The 19,018-nt window shown below is 43.9% G+C and overlaps 1 protein-coding gene across 1 annotated transcript in view; it reads right to left on the reverse strand.

Annotated features, from left to right (window-relative positions):
- The window catches only part of LOC104913502 (mitotic spindle assembly checkpoint protein MAD1-like), a 61,263-nt gene that overhangs the window by 12,261 nt on the left and 29,984 nt on the right, over window positions 1-19,018 (reverse strand). Inside the window, exon 3 of the mRNA XM_031555878.1 lies at window positions 10,259-10,399. Within this exon, the coding sequence (XP_031411738.1) occupies window positions 10,259-10,387 (129 nt within the window). The 5' untranslated portion in view covers window positions 10,388-10,399. The remainder of the gene's footprint in view (window positions 1-10,258; window positions 10,400-19,018) is intronic.

Below are 19,018 nucleotides of genomic sequence, written 5' to 3' on the forward strand. Positions count from 1 at the left end.
TTGTGTTGCCTCATCAATGTTTCTCAGTTTTGATCTGAAAGCATTAGCCCCTCAGGGAGCCCTGCAATTTCATCCTAAATGCAGTCCATTCAGTCCTCAGCCCTTCTGCTGAGCCTGCCAACAAAGATGCCAGACGGGATATTGTTGAGATGCAATTGTTTGTCTTCTCTGAGCGAAGCAAACAGCAACTCATTTCAGGAAAGCAATCCAGCAACTCACAATCACTTCTCACTCCAGCAGATGCAGACGGACAAGGCAAAAGGTGACAGGTCCTATTCGAAACCCTCGAGTTTCCTCACACCTGAATCTCTATCCAGCAAAGCCATGCTACAGAAACACTGAAGACCTCCATTTGGCAAGGCAAGGAGTCAGAACAGATGCTAAGATCATCTCAGAGATGAGCTCCCACCACAGAGCACATGTTCAGTGGTGGCTGGGCATTAGGCAGGGAGTGTGAGTGCACAGCTAATGCCACAGGCAAAATTAAATCAAGCAGTGGCACCAGGGTAAGGCAACAGATCTGTAAATGTGAGCACACTTTTTCCCACGCTTAAATGTTCCTTCTTCTTACCCGAGCAGATAACAGCACTGAAGTTTCCCCTTTGCCTAAATGTGAGGAGGGCTGACCTCAGGGGATCACCTGCTTGTTCGTCCACTGCAGGACAATATGCACAAACTGCTCTTTGTTGAACAGGCCCTGTAGAAGCCCCCAGAGGTTCTGCAAAATGTTCGTTTGTGGTAGGAGCAGCCAGATTTGTGCCATGCAGCAGCTCCACAGCGCTCATGACGCGACCTCTCCACTCCCACTTCCCCTCTGCTGTTCAGAAACAAGAGCTTTATCCAAAGAGCAAGTGGAATGCAACAGAAACCAGTATCAGCAACAATTACAATAACATCATCTGCAAAGTGTTAATAGGCTGTAAAAATCAGCTACAGCGAATTTGGCTTTTGTCTGGCCTAAATAAAAAGGTGCTCATTATCTTGAGAGGAAATGCCACTTATGAACGATAAGGTCATGCTGCACCGTGCAGATAAATGTCAGTTCTCTGTATAGCTGTGAGCCTCGTCTACTGCATTCAGAAACACACATAAACAACAAAGCAACAAAATGCCTTTAGAATTAGCCTGGGATGCTATGTTATTTTAAGAGAATAAAGCAAGTCATCTGCATTTCCTTAGACATGCTTTCCTGAACAAGCACTAGGAACATCTACGTACATACACCTATGGCTACACTGTGCCTTGTTGGTCACAAAATAAACCAAAGCCTGGTGCTTTCAAGCAAGCTTCTAACAAGTATGGAAAAAAACTGAAGACCAATGGTATTTTATATGCAACAAACATCCAGAGGAATTACATACACCTGCATCTGAGGTCAGTACAGACCCCGGCAGCCTGCACCAAGCTGGATGAGCAATGCTCCTTCAAGGAAATCCCACATACAACAACAGCTTCCCTCTTTGCAAGAGCTCTGCGTGCTGCCACGTAGCAGCTGAGGAACAATTAAGCACACTCAGATGATCTCTGAGTAAACAGAAGAAACAAACCAAGCAGCAATTAGTGGAAATGGCAGCGGCAGAGCCCTGGAACCTCCAGGCATGTATGGTAAAGGCCTTTGGGTTTTGGAGCATCTGTCAGTAAGCCCAGTCCCAGCTCTGCATGGCACAGCATGGGCTTTGGGAAACAGTCAAAGCATCAAGAGATGCTCCCATGAGTTAAAACTGATACAGACATTGATCACTTCTTTGCATAAATAAATAAAGTACGGTGACAGCCTCTACACAAATAAACCTCAACAAAAATCCCTCCTTACCCAATACATTCTACTTTAAATAACCTCTACAAAATTATTACTCTTTTCTCCATTCATAGCTACTGAATCCATCACTGTTTTTTCATACACCAATAATACAATTTAACACATCTTTCAAGCTTCTTGTTGCCATCCTTTAAAACTTAAAAATATTTAGGATTACCAACTTGTCCAAGAAGGTTGGGCTTCCAAGGGGAAAAGGAACCATCTCCCAAAACAAAGAGGTGCTGCAAAAACTCTAGGTCTGTAAGTCTGACATTTGAAACACAAGCAAGAAAAGGCAGAATAGATAAAAATCAATGCTTTAAAACACACATTGGTTCAGCTTTTAATGTGGTTTTGAATTGAACTGAAACATGAAGGCATCACTACAGCCATTATGGCCATTTAACCAAACTGAAAATATAAATCAGCACAGTGTGCCCAATCAATGTGCTGTGCACTTCATACCAGTATCCATCCCTGGACCACAAGGCATGAAGAATGCAATGCTGCTTTCCCCAGAACTTTCAGTTCGTCCTGCTGCAAAGCTTTTAGCAGAGCCAAAGCATGCTTGACATTAGCACCAGTTAAAACAAACAGATAAATTGCAAAGCCTCTGAAAATAGAGAATTGCTCCTTACAGTTTGCTTGGACCACTTCTAAACAGAGGGGATCTGTATTAACAGCTCCATTTTTATTCACAGCTTGGTGAATATCACTATCAGCTGTTTTTTTCACTTCTGTTCCCAGTCTTTTCCAAGACTCAGCTGGCTAGTCACAGTTAAGTAAAGCAGAAGGGAGAAAAGTGAAGACAGGCACTCCAGCCACCTTCTTCCAAATGCTGCAGAGGTGCCATACTCTAATTCACGACCTCAGTATGGAACCAAATTGAAGAAAAAGAAAAGCTGCAGTGCATGGACAAAGCAGTCTGCAGGGAAAGTCAGGGAGAAGATGTGGGAGCAACTACAATGTGTAACCTGGAGAAGAAAGCATGAAAGGTGAATAATTATGGATCTTCTGGAAGAAAACAACTGCAATCGCCCTTTGCATGTAGGCACCACACCATTCAGCTAACCATGCTGAACCAGGCACTGAGACTAATTAGCTCCCTGAAGAAACAACCCTTCCGCTCCTGCTGATTAAGATCATAACTGGAAATAATCAATGGGCTTCAAAAAGAAAATTAAGGCAGCAACTACTGTTGTTTTAATTGCTACAATAAACAAAGTTAAGAGCATTAAGAAGGATCTTGAGATTCTGGCAAATTGCAAAGAGCAGGAGCATGGGAATGCATGGGAACGAGTTTGTGCTGTTACTGTCTTCTCAAAGCACTTTTCCTAGTGCATGTTATGACTATGAGGCAGTGGGAGTTCAGCGGAGCTCCGAGCCCAGGAGCTCAAAGGCAGAGATCCACTGCAGAGCCCTGCAAGCTGCTCCAGTGCAGCAAGGTTTGGGCACTGCCAGCTCCAGGACAGGAAGAGCGAGGCACCCAGACGGGCCCTGCAGAGATGCCATTGCAAGAACTTGGCTATAGATAAAAGTTGATGGTGTGTTTTCAAATAGAAAACCGCTGTTAAAAACATTAATTCCTGTTTGTCACAAGAGGCCATCGCTGTGAATTAAAAGGTGACGTGAAAACACTTATAAATACATATTTTAAACTCTAAATTATGCGGAGATCGTGTAGTTATCCTGAAACGAAGCACTAGAAATCACAGAATTCAAATCCAATCATTATAAAAATCAACTCACCTCAACAAGTTCAAAACATCTCTCAAGATGCCCCGACAAGCACTGTTCCATGTCATTAATGCAAGGCAGAGGCAAGGAATAGATCAGATTTCTGTGATGTTTTGTGGATGCACAATTTTCAATTCTAATCTTTTCACCAGATGCTGCTTCCTTGCTTCTCTCAGAACTGCTTAATTTCCATGAGCTGCTGCAGCTTTCATCACTGCCAAAATGTAACTAAGTAGTAGTCCTAATAACTAGAGAACATTAAACATTAACTTTACTTTGCACTTTCTGCCAAAGAAATTAATTCACCAACACAGTTCCAATGAGGTGTGATGCAATGGTCAGAGCACCTCTGGGACACCCAAAAGAGACGATCCTGGCCTGGACAGTTATCTTATCCTGCCCCTAATGAGCCAAGCACCAAAATACTCCTCGGGCTGAGCTACATGTAGATGAACCACACGCTTAAGGCATCGTTGGGCTGGTTGCATGTGGGAGGCAGTTCAGAGATTGGATGGAGCAGTGCCTCCAGCAGGATGCCATCACTCTGCTGCAGGGAGGCCAGGCTGTGTCCTCACGTACCTCGGAAGCTGTTGAGGAAGCTCTGACCATTCCAAGGATCACTCAAGCACACCTGAACACAAACCCAGCCACCAGGGTCTGCCACGGCAGCGTGTGTGGGCCACGTAGATAACATCAACACTACATGAATTCACCATGCTTTCCAGCCTAGAATAGACCCACAGAAGTTAGATCTCAGGATCTAACACAGAATGCAATTCATGTAATTTCTATGAAATTGAAATAAAGTTGTAAGTCTGTAATTGTAGAATGTGACCTGGGGAAGTGGTGCAAGCACACTGTCAAAGCCTTCCTTAACATCAAGAACCAGCAGCTACATGTTCCCTTAAGACACTTAATCCGGCTCCTTCCTTCTGCCTGGTGGAGAAGAGGCATTGCACCTATTGCACCCAGGCTTCACCCCAGCAACACGTTGGCAGCAGGAGGCAAGATGAACCATACTGCTTCAAAACAGCTCCCCTGTGTGCCACCTCTGCCTGTGCCAGAGCCACCATTCCCACCCCAACTGTGTTTTTGCTTCCTCCTCCACCTGAAGACGTCTGAACGTAAAGCCTGTATCTCTGGGCACAGGCAAGCAGGTTTAAAGCATTCTAAAGCAGGTCTCTGGTTTAAAGCATTCTAAAGCTCTCAATGCCGTAAGAAACACTCTGCCCTGTTCTATTGTGGTGAATATGACTCATAACTTCACATCAGTTATCTTCTCTTTCCAAAACATCACTAGAAAATTAGGTAATTTTAAATCTACTGTGAGAATTTAGACCCAGTTCACCTGCTTCTCTCATCTCCTACATCCAGGTGCATTTGAAGGTGATACAAATTCCTCAGGTCAAGCCTTGTTTGTGCTTTGTTATTCAAAACATCATCAGAAGAGTCTACAGGAGGATCTACTCACACCGAGAGCATTTTTAGGGGAGCACATGCTGCTAGCATCTATCACGAGAGCCTCCAGAGGTGCCAATGTGATTTCCCCAGCTGGTGACAAAGGCTTTGGACACACAGAACAAAAGCAGACTGCTGTGCTCCAAGCATCCCACACAGCACCGCGGTCTCACCTCAGCTGGGCTGCTTCCTGCAGCCCCTGATATGTACCACAGGCTAAAAGGACAGATAACTTCATTAACGATTCAATTTACTCTCTACAAGTTGGTGTCAAGAATTCTCATTTCTTAAGAATGATGTCAGCCTGCTCCTCTTTAGCTGTGGTCCCGAGGAACTGCTGAGTTAAAGCCATTCTTAAACTGTCAGAGCCTCCACACTAAAACAAGCTGTAAAAATCCACCTTTACACCACTGCTCGGTGCAGGATACCCACAGCACAGGCATTGCCACACACCACCTGATTTTCAGTACACATCCAAAATGAGGATGCGTCTCCAAAAAATAAAAATAAAAATAATTAATAATAATTGGGCTTTAACATCTAGTTCAACCAATTAAAAAAGTGTTGGGTCCAAGGAGAAAGGCTCTGCTGCCGTGGCACCAGCCAGTTTTAAGGGCATTCCCACAGAGCAGGACTGTCACCTTTAACAAATCACTGCACCCCTCGTGATGCGACTTCCTCATTTATGTGACGGCTCTTTGCAAGGTGCTCTCCCCAAACACAGCCGCCAGCAGGTGTAAAAGGGAGAGAGGGAACTCAGGGCTCCCTGACTTGACAAGGGCACTCAGGTCTGGAGGAAGATGAAATGTGTGAGAGAAGAGAGAACCAAATCATCCGATTCGCAGCGGTGCTGGAGGACACAGAGCCTGAGCCACCTCTCCTCTAGAAAAGAAAAGAAAGGTGAAGGATGCAGCGGCCAGGAAGGCTCAGAACTGCTGAGAGATGCCAAAGTGCCCAGGTTCCAAATGCTATTCTGACAGGGAGTTTGTTGTGTCAGAATATGATGGCCTGCATTGCGCGTGTTTCAGCAATCAGTGCTAGCTGGTGCATGCAGCACGTGAGCATCATCTCCAGAGAGTCTCTTTTTTCCCTCCTGAGTTACAGATAAGATGCTACAGTGACAGCAGAAGTCTGGACAAGCAAACACATACCATGCTGGAGCGGGAAGAAAGCTCTAGTGACTCGGATTTGCTCCTTGTGGACATCCAAAAGGAGCAGGGCAATCTTCTCACTGCTTCTTACACTTGTCACTGAGATAAGTGGTGCAGAAAGGCTGGAAGGCAGCAGAGAGGCAGCGAGAGCAGGCAGGAGAAACCTGAACATGAAAACAAACTTCTCTGTGCATCGCACAGATAGAAGGAAATTTCTCTGTAAAGCTCCCATCATCACAGAAACCCCTTCTGCCATGTAAAGAAGCAATTTACCTTTGAGGGAGAGAGAGAACTCAGCAGAGGGATAAAGCACGACAAGCATAAAGTGCGGATCAAAGGGAGGAAAAAAAGGAGGTAAAACAAAGTGGAAAAGCACTGAGGGGGAAGCCAGGTGAGAGACGAGGAGGAACTGTTAACTGCTCAAATAAACATTCTATTGCATCCACATAAATTCCAAGCACTTTAAGCACCGGAGTGATTGCTAAGCAACTCACTTAGCGAGGAGCAGACTTGTGGCCATCACCACAGGTACCACCAGCAGACGAGCTGCAGTTATCACGCTCAGATAAGGTGACAATTTTTGGTCAACAAGTTTTGAGGTCACCAGTAATACCCACGATGAAAAAAGATAATCTGCAACAAAAACAGCACCACAAAAAGCACAGAGCATATGGCATTTCTCGTGCTGAAACTGTCAGACTCGTAATTATCTGATTAGAATACATATGGTGTTCACAGACAGTGTAAATCTCTCAATGTAAAAAATGCTAGAGATCATTGAAGGTGTCAGCGTGAGTCTTCCTTGCAAATCTCTCTTCATTAAAGTTTCATATGGAGCCAAGTGTGTTGTAATAAAATAGCTATTAATGGAGTTATATTTATGATGATTTCTCTTTTGTGCAGCTGGATTTAACTTTTCAAACACTAAACTCCACAACAGAGCTCTGTCACAAGCTGCCACACGCTCAGAGGCTTCTTGCTTTGTCACATTTATCTTGAGATTAGAGATAATGGGAGCAACGGTTGTAAAAGTTAATCAAGATTGGCACAAAAACTGCTAATATTGCTGACTGCAAGCTGAAAATTTATGTCATGATAAGCACACAACTGCAATTCTGTTAATTTTACGTATTGATTACATGCTGACCAGAGACAAACTCATTCCCTTTTCAGTTCCAAAACACACTTTTAAAAAGATGCTGAGTGACACTTCATTAACCACCCGAAATAGGCTGGCACAGCCTGCTTGCTTTTTCCAGCTTCCATTTCAGGTGGTGTTTTTCTTGGTCTCCTCCCTGTTTTACATGTAGTGCTCCATAAAGGGCTTTCTTGAACCTGACAGCCAGCTCAGCACTGTGGAACGGGGGGGCAGGCAGTCCTGGGCAGGAGATAGCAATCACTTTCAGCTCCCAGAACAGACTACGTGTTTGCATGCCCATGCATTAGAGATCCAGCTTGTATCATCAGTCATCAGTGAAGGGGATTTTAAAAGCTCCCCGTCAGCCTGTCTTCATCCTATGGTTCTCTGCCCCATCAGGCACAGGCAGGACCCATTCTTTGGCAGCATCACGGTGCTGCAAAGTGCAACAAAGCGAGCTGGGATGGAAGCATCACTCTGCATTTGAGCTCCTGGCAAGGTGCCTTTCTTCCCAACGAGGTTGATGCTGCAGACCCTGCAGTGTTCCCAGCAGCTGTCCTGCCAGTCACAGAGGGGCCCAACACAGCTCTGTACCACACCATCCATCCCTGCACTATGCACTAACAAACTACTCACACGCAGCCCTCGGGGCCTACACACCTCTCTCTTGTTCCCTGTGTTCTTTTAAGCTATTTCCCACCTCCACTTACACATCAAGCAGAAGCCTTATCAGAGGCCTCATCTCCCTAAATAAGTGAGAAGCTGTTGCCTCAGCACAAACTCTTCCTATGCTCCATCTTCAGCAGAGAGCCTCCTCACTCACATGGGGCTGCTGTTGGAATGAATGGGAAAAATCTCCATTTCCAGAGTACAAAAAATTCTGGTTAGAAACATTACTTGTTTCCTCTGTGGGTTGTTCAGAGATGGGGCTACTGGTAACAGACTGGGGCAGCCAGCAGGAACACACACACAGATGTGTCAGCTCTACGAGTACCAAAGGTTTCTCTGCTAGGGTACATGGGGAGAGACTTGAGTAAATGAAGTGTTCAATAGCAAAAAACAAAACAAACCATGGAAACAGCCCACAAGTCAGCTGCCTGCTGCCCTCCCAGCCCACCTACAGCAGGTGCTCCCGGCAGTCCTGACCCTTCTGCCACCAGGATGCAGATGTGCCCAAGTTCCCTTCTGCTCCCCCCGCAGCATCAGAGATAGTTTAACCCATATTTCAGAAATCAACCGAAGCTCCAAGGTGCCTCATTCCTGCTGTCTCCTCTGTTTGTTTGCGAGATGAGTCACACAGGTGTCAACAATTCTAAAATGTGCAGAGCTGGGAGGTGCAGAGCATTATGTGAGAAGTTATTAATAGCTGCTATCAACCACATCTTTGATCTGCAGGCCGTGACTTACAGCTGCTGCTCCTGATGACGAGATGCCAGCAGGCCCTCATGGACCTCCGTTTCCCTTTCTAGTTTTTGGATTTCTACTAGAACAAACTCCAAAATTTCAAAATTGATTGGATTTGGCAGCCAACGTTGCAGTCAGAAAGGCAAACACAAGCAAGTGAAGCATAAAATTTTACTTTACAAGGGGAATATAAGGACTTTGAATCCCGCTTCTAGCAAAGTCTTTGAAAGACTTAAAGGTTGACATCACACAAAACAAACCTCCAGAGAACACAGCTCCTTTCTGAAATTTTCCACGTAACCCTTAATCCATATCCATGAAGATAAACTTATCATTTGTTCCCTATAAATAATTAAAGGGATGCAGGAACTGGTTCCGACACCCCTCCACACTTCCACCTGAAAAGGAAAAGGTAATCTGCTACCATCCAGTGCAGATTCGACCCATATGGCAAAACAACTCGGGACATCTCCGTCCATCAACCCAGAGCCACCACAGGCAGCAACTCAGAGCACAGGATGAATCAGCCACCTGTCATGTTATGTCAGTGCCATCTAATCCTGCTGTTAAGCAATGCGGATATCAAACAAACACACGCAGATGAAAACATTCAGGCAAGTTTCCCTTTCCGCTAATTTCTGGCTCAACTTGCCCAAAACTGAGAAACAGGGAGGAAGAGGACCTGCAATGCAATACAGAGCTCACACCACACTGCTCGGCCTATAGGTGAGGCTCTAGAGGTCATTGGAGCCAGTACTTCCTGCCCTAAGCCTCTACCTACCAAAGCAGAAAAGAGTGTTTCCTGAAAATGACAGGAGTGACAAGGAGATGGATGCACAGCAGGGCAGTTCACTTCATTAGGAATCCCAGGAGCAGCAATTACTACAAGCTTTACTCCATTTGAATTACAGTGTCTGTAAATCTGTATGCTGGTAGAATTAGACATGAAGAAAGGAAAACTCACATACTTACAGTTATTGTGAAATCTATGGAATAAAAATGCCAAGATTTAAGATCACAGAGATATTTCCAAATATTTCTATTCAGGATCATTCCACTACCACCAAATACAGCAGGGAGGTAGGGAATAATTTGGCAAATGGATGTTATAATTTACCTCATTATAGTCCTGTTTCAGCCTGCAAATTTACATAAAGAGAATAATAACATAAGAATCCCTTTGAGAAACACTATCTTCAGAAAAAAAGAAAATGTTTTTCTTAGAGAAAACCCCAATATAAAAAAAGCAGTTAACGTAGTTACTGGTGCTCTGGGGCTCTCAGGCCCAATGCCACGAAGAGAAGAACAACAGCAGACAGGTACTTTACATCCTCCAAATGCTCCAAGTAAGGGCCTAATGAGCACACCCTTACTGACACAGCCTGCAGGAGAGCCTCGCTACACACACTGCAGGGAATCGCCGGCACCACGCGGTGGGTCTTACTGACGTTGCCATTCTGAAGTCTGCACGTTGCAAACCTGCCTTCTGCAGAGCACACTGCTAGGCAGCTCGGTCTTAAACGGCCTCAGCTGTTCCTTGACCGGGGTTAGAGAAGGATGCTGCTTTATTACCTCCAGCTCGGCGTTATGAGCGTGCAGCTTCTGCACCATCTCCTCGGCCTCCCGCATGCGCCGGCTCAGCTGTGGGGAGTGCTCTGCAGGGGTCAGCTCGCTGTCATACGACTCCAGGATCGCTCGCATCCCATCCCGCTCCTGCAGGGAAGAACAGAATTCATCGTTAGGGGTAAAGGCCCTCAACTCGCTCATACTCTCCAGGACAACGTGTTTTTCTCCATTGGAAAAAAAACAAAAAACCCAATGGATATATTCTCATGGTCTTTGTATGTGCATCGAGTCACAGGTGTGAGCACGCAGCTCTGATAAAATCGATGAAAAAACACAAGAAATGAATAATCAGGTTGTCTGGGGTATAAAAAAGCACACATCCCTTGCAGGACAGCAACACTCATTCACCCTAACAAGCAAACAACAACTGAAACCAGAGCCTTCCTTCTTTTTGGAGACACTGTTCTAATTCAACGGGCTGAACAGATTTCTTCAGCAAAATGTTGAGTGCAGTACTTGACATTTTTCCTGCCAAAGAATTCCAGCAGTGAATGAACAGAATTATGGCAACAGAAATGAAATAGATTTGATGATGAACAAAGTGACTAAGAGCAAATATCCTCCAAATGGTATGTGACTGATCACCTGTTGAGCACTGCAATATTCAGTGCTTATAATTAGTATCTTTTCAGAGGTTAATACCCTGCCGAGAATGTGCTTGGCTCACCTTCCTATTTGCTGATGGTTATAGACAGGAGGATCCCTCTCCATGCTCTGAGAGCTTTTACACTCCCAAGTACAAAGCTGGGCTTGAAAGCTAACTGTGTTAGGTAGCACCTTGTGGCCAAGACACTGGTGGGGACAAAAGGCTGAACCACATTCCAGAAAGCCAGGTATGTTTTAAAGAGATTGCTGGTTACAGTGCAGTGTGCATACAGGGATTAGAGAGCTGATGAAATGTTTCATATTTTGACTGTATTGAAGAGCCTTGATGTTTGCAAGGCTGCAGAACAGAGCCAAAGCAGTACATTCCCACTGCATAAATCAAAAGAGCAGAAACTCCTAGGAAATCTTACAGGGTTGCTTCCCTTTTATTGCTGAAATTTCTATCTCACCCTGCTGCAGCAATGCACAAACGTTCAGGGCAAATCCATTATCTCTGTGAATGCTGCGATCACAAACATCCAAACCGTTATTAGAGGATCACTCAGCTTTATAGCTGTGCCATTCCCAGGCCACTGCTGCCACAGAGAACTTGGAGCAGCTCACAAGCATTGCTTAGCCATGCTGAAACACTTGGCTGGGACCCTGCTCTCCTGTGGAAATCAAAAATTACCGGGATAGGAAAACCCTTTCCCCTCAATCCCAAGTGTTAAGGGCTGTATTTCAGATAGAGGAAGGGATGCCAACTGCTCAGTCAAGCAAGCCTGTACCTGAAGCCCATACCCTTCCCATTCAAACCTAAAGGTCAAACGCTGACTGCGGATAGCAGGTGTATGCATGGGGAAGGGAAGGAACATCCAAATTCAAGGTGTGAAAATAAGAAGGGGGCACTGCCACAGGAATGGTTTTTGTCCAGAGCATGTGATGATGCACTGAAAGGTCAGCCACGATGGTTGGGCTGGTCAGCAGGTAAAAGGATCTCAAGATCAAAGCCCAGCCGCGGGCTGCAAGAAGTGCGTTAATGAAGAAAATCAGGTTCCAACACAAAGTGTTGGAAGCTATTATTGGCTTCTTGCTCTGGCCTGAATGAAGAGAAATACTTTTCTAAGGAAAGAACAGCTTTCCAGTAAACTTTACAAAGAATTACTGATCTAACAGACACATGAAAAGAAAAACTTCCATTTACTGTGGGAGAAGAAAACCAGATGGAGTCACACCATACCTGCCTGGTAATGAACTTGTTAAGCAGAAAACCAGCAGTAAAGGATGGCTCCATCCTTCTCCCCCAGCAACACACACACGTCACCCAGTCTGCCAAATGTACTCTCCAGAAGGCAGCTGCTTTTGCTTAGAAAATGACTTTCATTCTCCGTTTACCCCAGAATCCCTGTCTAGGACACAGAAGAGTACACAATGATGGCATTTATTGAAGTTACTGGGTTTATCCTTGCACACTGTTGCAATTACAGCATCATCTCACTAGCTCTCTATGTACTCCAAGCTGCTCACAATCCTAATTTTCTGCAAAGCATCTTTCATCAATGTGATAATTTAACATGGCAATGTTCTCTCCATTACAGGAGGGCAGTTCCAAACCCCTGAGCATTTTTTCAGCAGCAAACAGGACCCGTGGCAATTCCCATCACACTTGGCTTCCAATTAACTGCTGAATATGAGGTCAGTCGAGTCCTTCCCAGTAAGATTCCAGCAGTTCCCCAAGCTGTTCAGCTGCAACAACAGCAACCATCCTAATGTGGAAGCAGACGATGTTGGATGAGAACAGGAGCAGGACATTCTTATGGGGTGTGTTTCCCCTGCAGCCAGCTACAGACCTTGCCCTTCAAAGCTGTACACTGAAAAGATGCAACTTGCCAGGAAAAGGCATGCACAGCAAACACAGCACAAGCTGCATTGAAAAAAAGGGGCTGAAAAACTGGAATAAAGGGCGGCACAATTAAACACTTGATCCTGGAGTCTAGTCCTCCTCCCTAATTATTTCTAAATATTAATACTGTAATGAAATCATTTCTCACCAACAAGTGGTCCCCAGCTCCATTTTCCAATTCGTCCCCCACCGAGAGCACTTACTGAGAGCTTTTCTCTCCCTCCTAAAGAACTTGTTCGTTTGGCAGGAAACTGAAGTTCTTGTTAAGAAGTTCTCTGTTTAGAAAGATTCTCAACAATTTCATCCTAGTTCTGTAATTGCTGCAGTATCCCCTCATCCCATTTGACAAGATACTCCACAAGCCCATCAAAGACCTCTGCAGTGACTTCAGTATCTTCTCTGACTTCTTCTTACGCTTCTGCTCTGTCAAGGCAGTATTCAGCAGAATTGCTAAAATGGGGTCCCATGGAGAATTTCCAAAACATACCCAGCACAAAGCATCTTTGCTAACCCATAACTCACACCCTGACTTTGCAATGGCAGTTCACCAAAAGCAGTTTCTGTAAAGTCCTCGGAGGAGCAGGAGAACGCAGCACACATTTGGGTGTTCTTCACTTTGGCCAGATTCTAATCAACACCAGAACAGAAATGCAGCTCGCTCTAACCATGTTCTGAAGGGCCTGGTTTGAGCCCTAGGATCAAACTTCTCTCCGGTTCTTCTGCCACCATCTCTATTCCTTCTCTTACCTAAAGCCAACATTTGACCCATTTGATAAGCAACTCGAAGACACAGAAAAGTTTATTGACACTGACACACCAAAGTGCGACAGGAGCAGCTTAGAAACGGCAGTAACATAAGAGAGTTCTTTTAGGAACCCCTCTTGGGGTTGTTTTTAGGGGAAGAGCTGATAAGCCTTCCAATAAGCATCCACTGGTTGCCACCATCCTTACAGCACAGCCACATCACCAAAGCAGCACTGCACACAGCTCCAGGGCAGCCCATGGCCTCCGACACGCAGGGAGGAGAACACACAGCTCCTTGCTGTACGTTGGAAGCAACTGGAGAAAAAGTAAGATATAGTAAAAGAATTAAAAATGCCATCGGACCCTTTATTTATATTATATATAGGTATGTATAAATAAAATCTCAGGCCCTATTCTCCTTGATGCTTGTTGGCCCCTCCTCAAACATAAACACAGAATTCACCGCAGACTTTCTAATTAGTTGGAGAAAAGAAAAATCAATAGGAAAGAAATTAAAGTTACAAATCTCACTGAAGTCAGTCACACACTCAGGGAAAATCTGCTCCTGGGGTAAAGTTTATCTAGTGTCATAATTTTATTGAAATCCTATATCTTCCTATTGACTTTTATCGTTTGAAGCTGGATACCACAGTTGTCATTATTAGAGCTTCAGTGTTGCTTGCAGACCCAAGGTTTTGGGTTGGTGTTTTTTTTCCCTTTTATAAACAAGCTGTAATTGTCTGTTTTATTGATCAATAAATCTTTGGGCTGCCTTTCCTCACCCAGCTTCTGCTCTGTTAAGACTCCTGCGCCATTCTCTGAAAGAAAATATAAGGTTGTTGTGTTTGAAAGAACAGATTGTTTTGTCATTAGCAATGAAAGAGCAGGAATTGTGCTGGTCGGTTCTGATAATGGCTTTTTAATGACAAATTCTAGTCAAAGTAAAATCTGCTTTATTTCCACATGAGTGAACTTCAACTATTAATCCAAAACCCAAACACAGCTCGCTTGCTTTCTCACTCCTGCACGGGTTCCAGCCTGGCAGAGGAGAGAGACTTTGTAAAGTGGAATCATAATGATATTTCCCACTCAGTGCCTTTTTGATGGTGCAGAAATATTCCTGCTCCTAGTGCTAGATGAGCTTTTTGTTTAATTAATGATAATTTTAGGAGAATGCTAATAGACTGCTTCATTATAGGAAATCAGTGGCAAGATTTCCCCTCCTCTTCCTCTCCAGACTCCTAACTCCAGATTAGTGGCAATAAGAGAGAGCTTCAAAACAAGACTGAAGAAAAAATACAGAGCTTCAACATCAAACAGATGCTTTTTGCAATCAGGTATAATTTAGCTAACTACTCCTCCTAAAAACACAAATAGAAGAGAAAGATGAATGGAGACGCGTGGTTTTTTGCTTTAAGCTATATAGGTATACACGTACTAAGTGTTTGAGGCTGGACCAACTGCTTAACAAGATAAAAATTAGCAGTATGAACTGTCATTGTGAAGGAAGACAGGACATACAGGCTCTGGCAATTATCAAGCACTTCATAATTGTGGTATCTCATAAAATACCTGAAGAAAATACCAACAAACAAACTGTAAGAAGATAGAGAAGAAAAGGAACAAGAAACAATCAACTGACACTCAATATGAATAATAACAAACCAGTCTATTTTCCTTCTTTGACAGGTAACTTGTCTGCTGAATAAAGGCAAATAAATCTCAACTTCAGTGATGTGTTTATCAAAGAGAATGGTTACAATTCAACATCATCTCTGTAATTGAGAGAAATGAATTTGCATCAAGGCGATGAAATTAATGACAGCAAGGCACTGAGCCCTGCATCTCGTGTAGCAACACAGCGATCTCCATAAGCTGCAGCATCAGATGTCATTATTCCACATCCTCAGCCTACAGGTGAAAGGAAGTTAGTCCAGTTTTACAAGTGGCTTGGTCCTCTCTAGCAAATATTTTTTTCAAAAAAATTGTTAATTATACCCATAGCTACATTGTTAAGCCCAACTTCATAATTAGGTGTTGGTCTTCAAAGGCTGTACACAAAACATCCCATTGCCTCACGGAAAATGGCTGGAAGGAAAGGTAAAAGAAGTGGCCACAGAAAGACCTAAGAGACAGAGGCCTGGAGATTGAAGGTACACTGGTTAAAAATGCCAATTCAATTAGACTTTGCTGCTATGGGAACCTAACTAAGAGGAGATGCATTTCCTCAGCTCCTGACCCTCCCAGAGCATTGCTAACAAGAGTTAATTGAGCCTGCCAGAACAAACACGTCAAGCAAGACTAGCAAAAATCAAATTACCAGAGACTTCTCAAATCCCCCTTGTCAACAGCAGTATCTACTGTCACCAGAAGGCAAACCCTTCCCATTTCTCTCAGCGTTCTTATCTTTGGCACTAATCACATTTAAACCAACGTTTTCTTTTCCCAAATGTCCCAACAGTTTCCTTCTCAGAAATAGCTATTTCCCAACACTTCTCTCTATGGCTGACCCTACTTCCACACTACTTTGCAAATTAGTACTGACTGCAGACACACATGTATACACACACCATTGACTTTCTACTCAAGGCCCCAATTAAAGCAGCATTTACCAAAAAGGCAGTTGACTCCATAAAACATCCAGCAGATTTCACTGAGACCACAACTGAGCGAAGAGGCCGAGACAGAGGGAAAGACAAATGGCAGCTGCTTTGGGATTCCCCAGAAAGCCCAATCACCATCTCTAAACTCCTGCACTCCAGCACAACTCTGCAGCACAACAGCTCGACTGGCAAACGTCCTGCAGGTAATTTTAAATGTGCAACTACAATTGCATGTGTAACTCATAGGCTCTTATATTCTGCAACTCCTCCTTCAGATTTACAGCTCTTCCTTTCTAGCTATTGTCCCTCAGCTTCAGCACTTCAGCAGAGAGGGCTTGGCTTTGCCTTACGACCTGGCAATGGACCAGTGCAAATAAAACCACTGTAACTCTTCTAATCTGTCTCTGATAAATCCCCTGCTTACCATCCTCTGGAAAATTGTTCATGGTCTCTAAAAGCCTCATCCTGCTTAAAGCACATACATATGCCAGATGACAAGCAATCATACAACTGACACTGCAGCAAACTAAATATTATCTGACTAAAATACCCCCGGGGTCCTCTTGCTTCACAGTGAGTTTAACATGTTTAGTTATGTTTCTTAACCTCCTGCTGGGAAATAATTTTATGGCTGTTCTGGTGAGGATTTTTTCCCCGTTTAACTCCCTTCCACTGGGATGTTTACCACCGCCTGTCTCGAGCACAAGCTCTGTTTTCTATCTGTCTCATCTATTCATCCAAAATCCCCTTTCTGCTGCTCCTCTCAGCCCCGCTGCTCAGACAGCAGCAATCCCACACGAGTGTGAAGCTGCCGTATCCACTTGGCTCAGAACAGAGCCACGCTGCTCTGACAGCTACATGGCACCATGAGTTCAGTTCACATTTGAAAAATGATCGTTTAAAAAAAAAAAAGAAAAGGAAACACCATACACTCCTTCCTCCTAGCCACTCCATTACCATCATTGGCAGGAAGAAGGCATGCAAACTGACAGAAAATGTATTCGTCCCTACTTACCACCAATAAATAACTTATATTTTATTCATCCATTCAGAAAGAAAAAAGGGGAAAAAAAGTGTTATTCAAACCTGAAAATAAAGTTTTTATGGCTGTGCATCAGATTCTTCTATTCCGACAGTGTCTACAGCACATAAAAATTCAGCCCTATACTTACTCCTTACCCTCTGATTTCTTTCTCCTTCTGCGCAGTAAGTAACCCATATTCTGGCCTCTAAATCTCTTAAAAGCCAATTTCCTGCAGGTTTAACCTCTTAAATATCATTAAGTTGAGAAAAGACTGAACCATGCTCTAAACCAGTGCAGTTATCTCTGCAAAAATAAATAAATAAATAAATAAATAAAATAAATCTGAGAACCAAGCTCATGCAATCAGTTCAATATATTAAATTGAACTTAGTAATTTCTTGGTCTTCTTATAGACTTATTTCTGTTCTAGAAATACAGCAAGTGTGGCTTTTTGAGACAGGCAAACAAAGCAGGGCTTCTAGCTAATGCTTCACCCAGCTGCGTTATTAGAAAATGTTCCTTTTCTAGATTTTACTTAATTCACAAAATATTCCCTCTACCTCATAACTTCAGGATATAAAACATCAAGAACTTCAATAAGATTCGGAAATCACAGGTCAGATCATCCCATAGGTCACCCCTGCTGAGTCTGGGCTGGCTTAAGAGAGCTGATTTTATCACATCCAGTGATTGATCTGAGACAAGTGATAATAAGCCATTACTTTGAACTGAAGTTCTACAGTTTACTGCAGTGTGGCCAAAACAGAGATTTCACATTACAGAAACCATGTGGGTTACATGTTTTAACTTGCATCACTTGAAAACACAAACGAATAACAAATTCAATGCTTCAAGCATATAAGCCAACTTTAGCTACTGAAAAGAAAAAGGAAAGAAAAGGTTAGAAGCATAAGCTGCACCAAACAGCACCTCCTTGGCCTTGTTAGATCAGTTTCTTCTCTCAGCCCTGACAATATACACAGAACACATCTCATTAGCACAACCAACAGCCCATATGCAGGGGTTGCCTCAGACGGTGAAGCAAAATACCCGAAGCTCAGCTCCTCTCCAGCTATTTCCTTCACTTTCTCTCCCTTGCATCAGAGTAGGAGGCTTGTTGAGTGGCTGTAAAAGAGCCTTCTGCTCCCTGAAAACACAACCTGCAGCCAAAGTTGGTGAAGCAAAAGAGATAAGAAGGGGCACTGATGATGGGAGGGAAGGCACCAAGCTGAGTTCTCCCAAGAGGTTCAGCCACACAGCATCTGATCACTAATGTCCATCAAGCTGCACTTTGAAAGAGGTCTGCCACCTCTCACTTCTGGATTCCTCAGCCCAGATTTGTAGCACGTTGGCACTGGAACTGGGTGCTGGCTGGCAGAGACCACGAGCTGTCCTGGGCGGTCCTTCCTCCCAGGCCCAGGAGTGCTGACGAACAACATCAGGTGCCCAAAAGGCACAGAGGCTCTGATGTCCAGGGTCTGCACCATGCAGGTATGGGATTGTGGTCCTCTGCCTCCATTCCAGTTCCAACTTCACCTTAGACTTCACAACCCAAAAAATCAGTATTTAGTAAATGTGTGTGAAAAACAATGTCTCACTGACAACTCCTCTGGATACTTTCATTGCTCACGTAAATATCCAGCCTCTTTCCGAACCCCGATGAATTCATGACCTTGCCAATTATATGGTGGAAATGAATCCCACAGCTTTTTCCACCGCTTGAAAATGTATTTTCTTTTATCAGTTTTTAATTTGCCACCTTTCAGCTTCATTGAACACCTTTGTTCTTGTGCTGCGCAGACAAGGAAAACAACAGCTCCCAAACAACTTCTCTAAACCATTCATTA

This window comes from Meleagris gallopavo, chromosome 16 (genome assembly GCF_000146605.3).
Source record: "Meleagris gallopavo isolate NT-WF06-2002-E0010 breed Aviagen turkey brand Nicholas breeding stock chromosome 16, Turkey_5.1, whole genome shotgun sequence".
Classification (NCBI taxonomy): domain Eukaryota; kingdom Metazoa; phylum Chordata; class Aves; order Galliformes; family Phasianidae; genus Meleagris; species Meleagris gallopavo.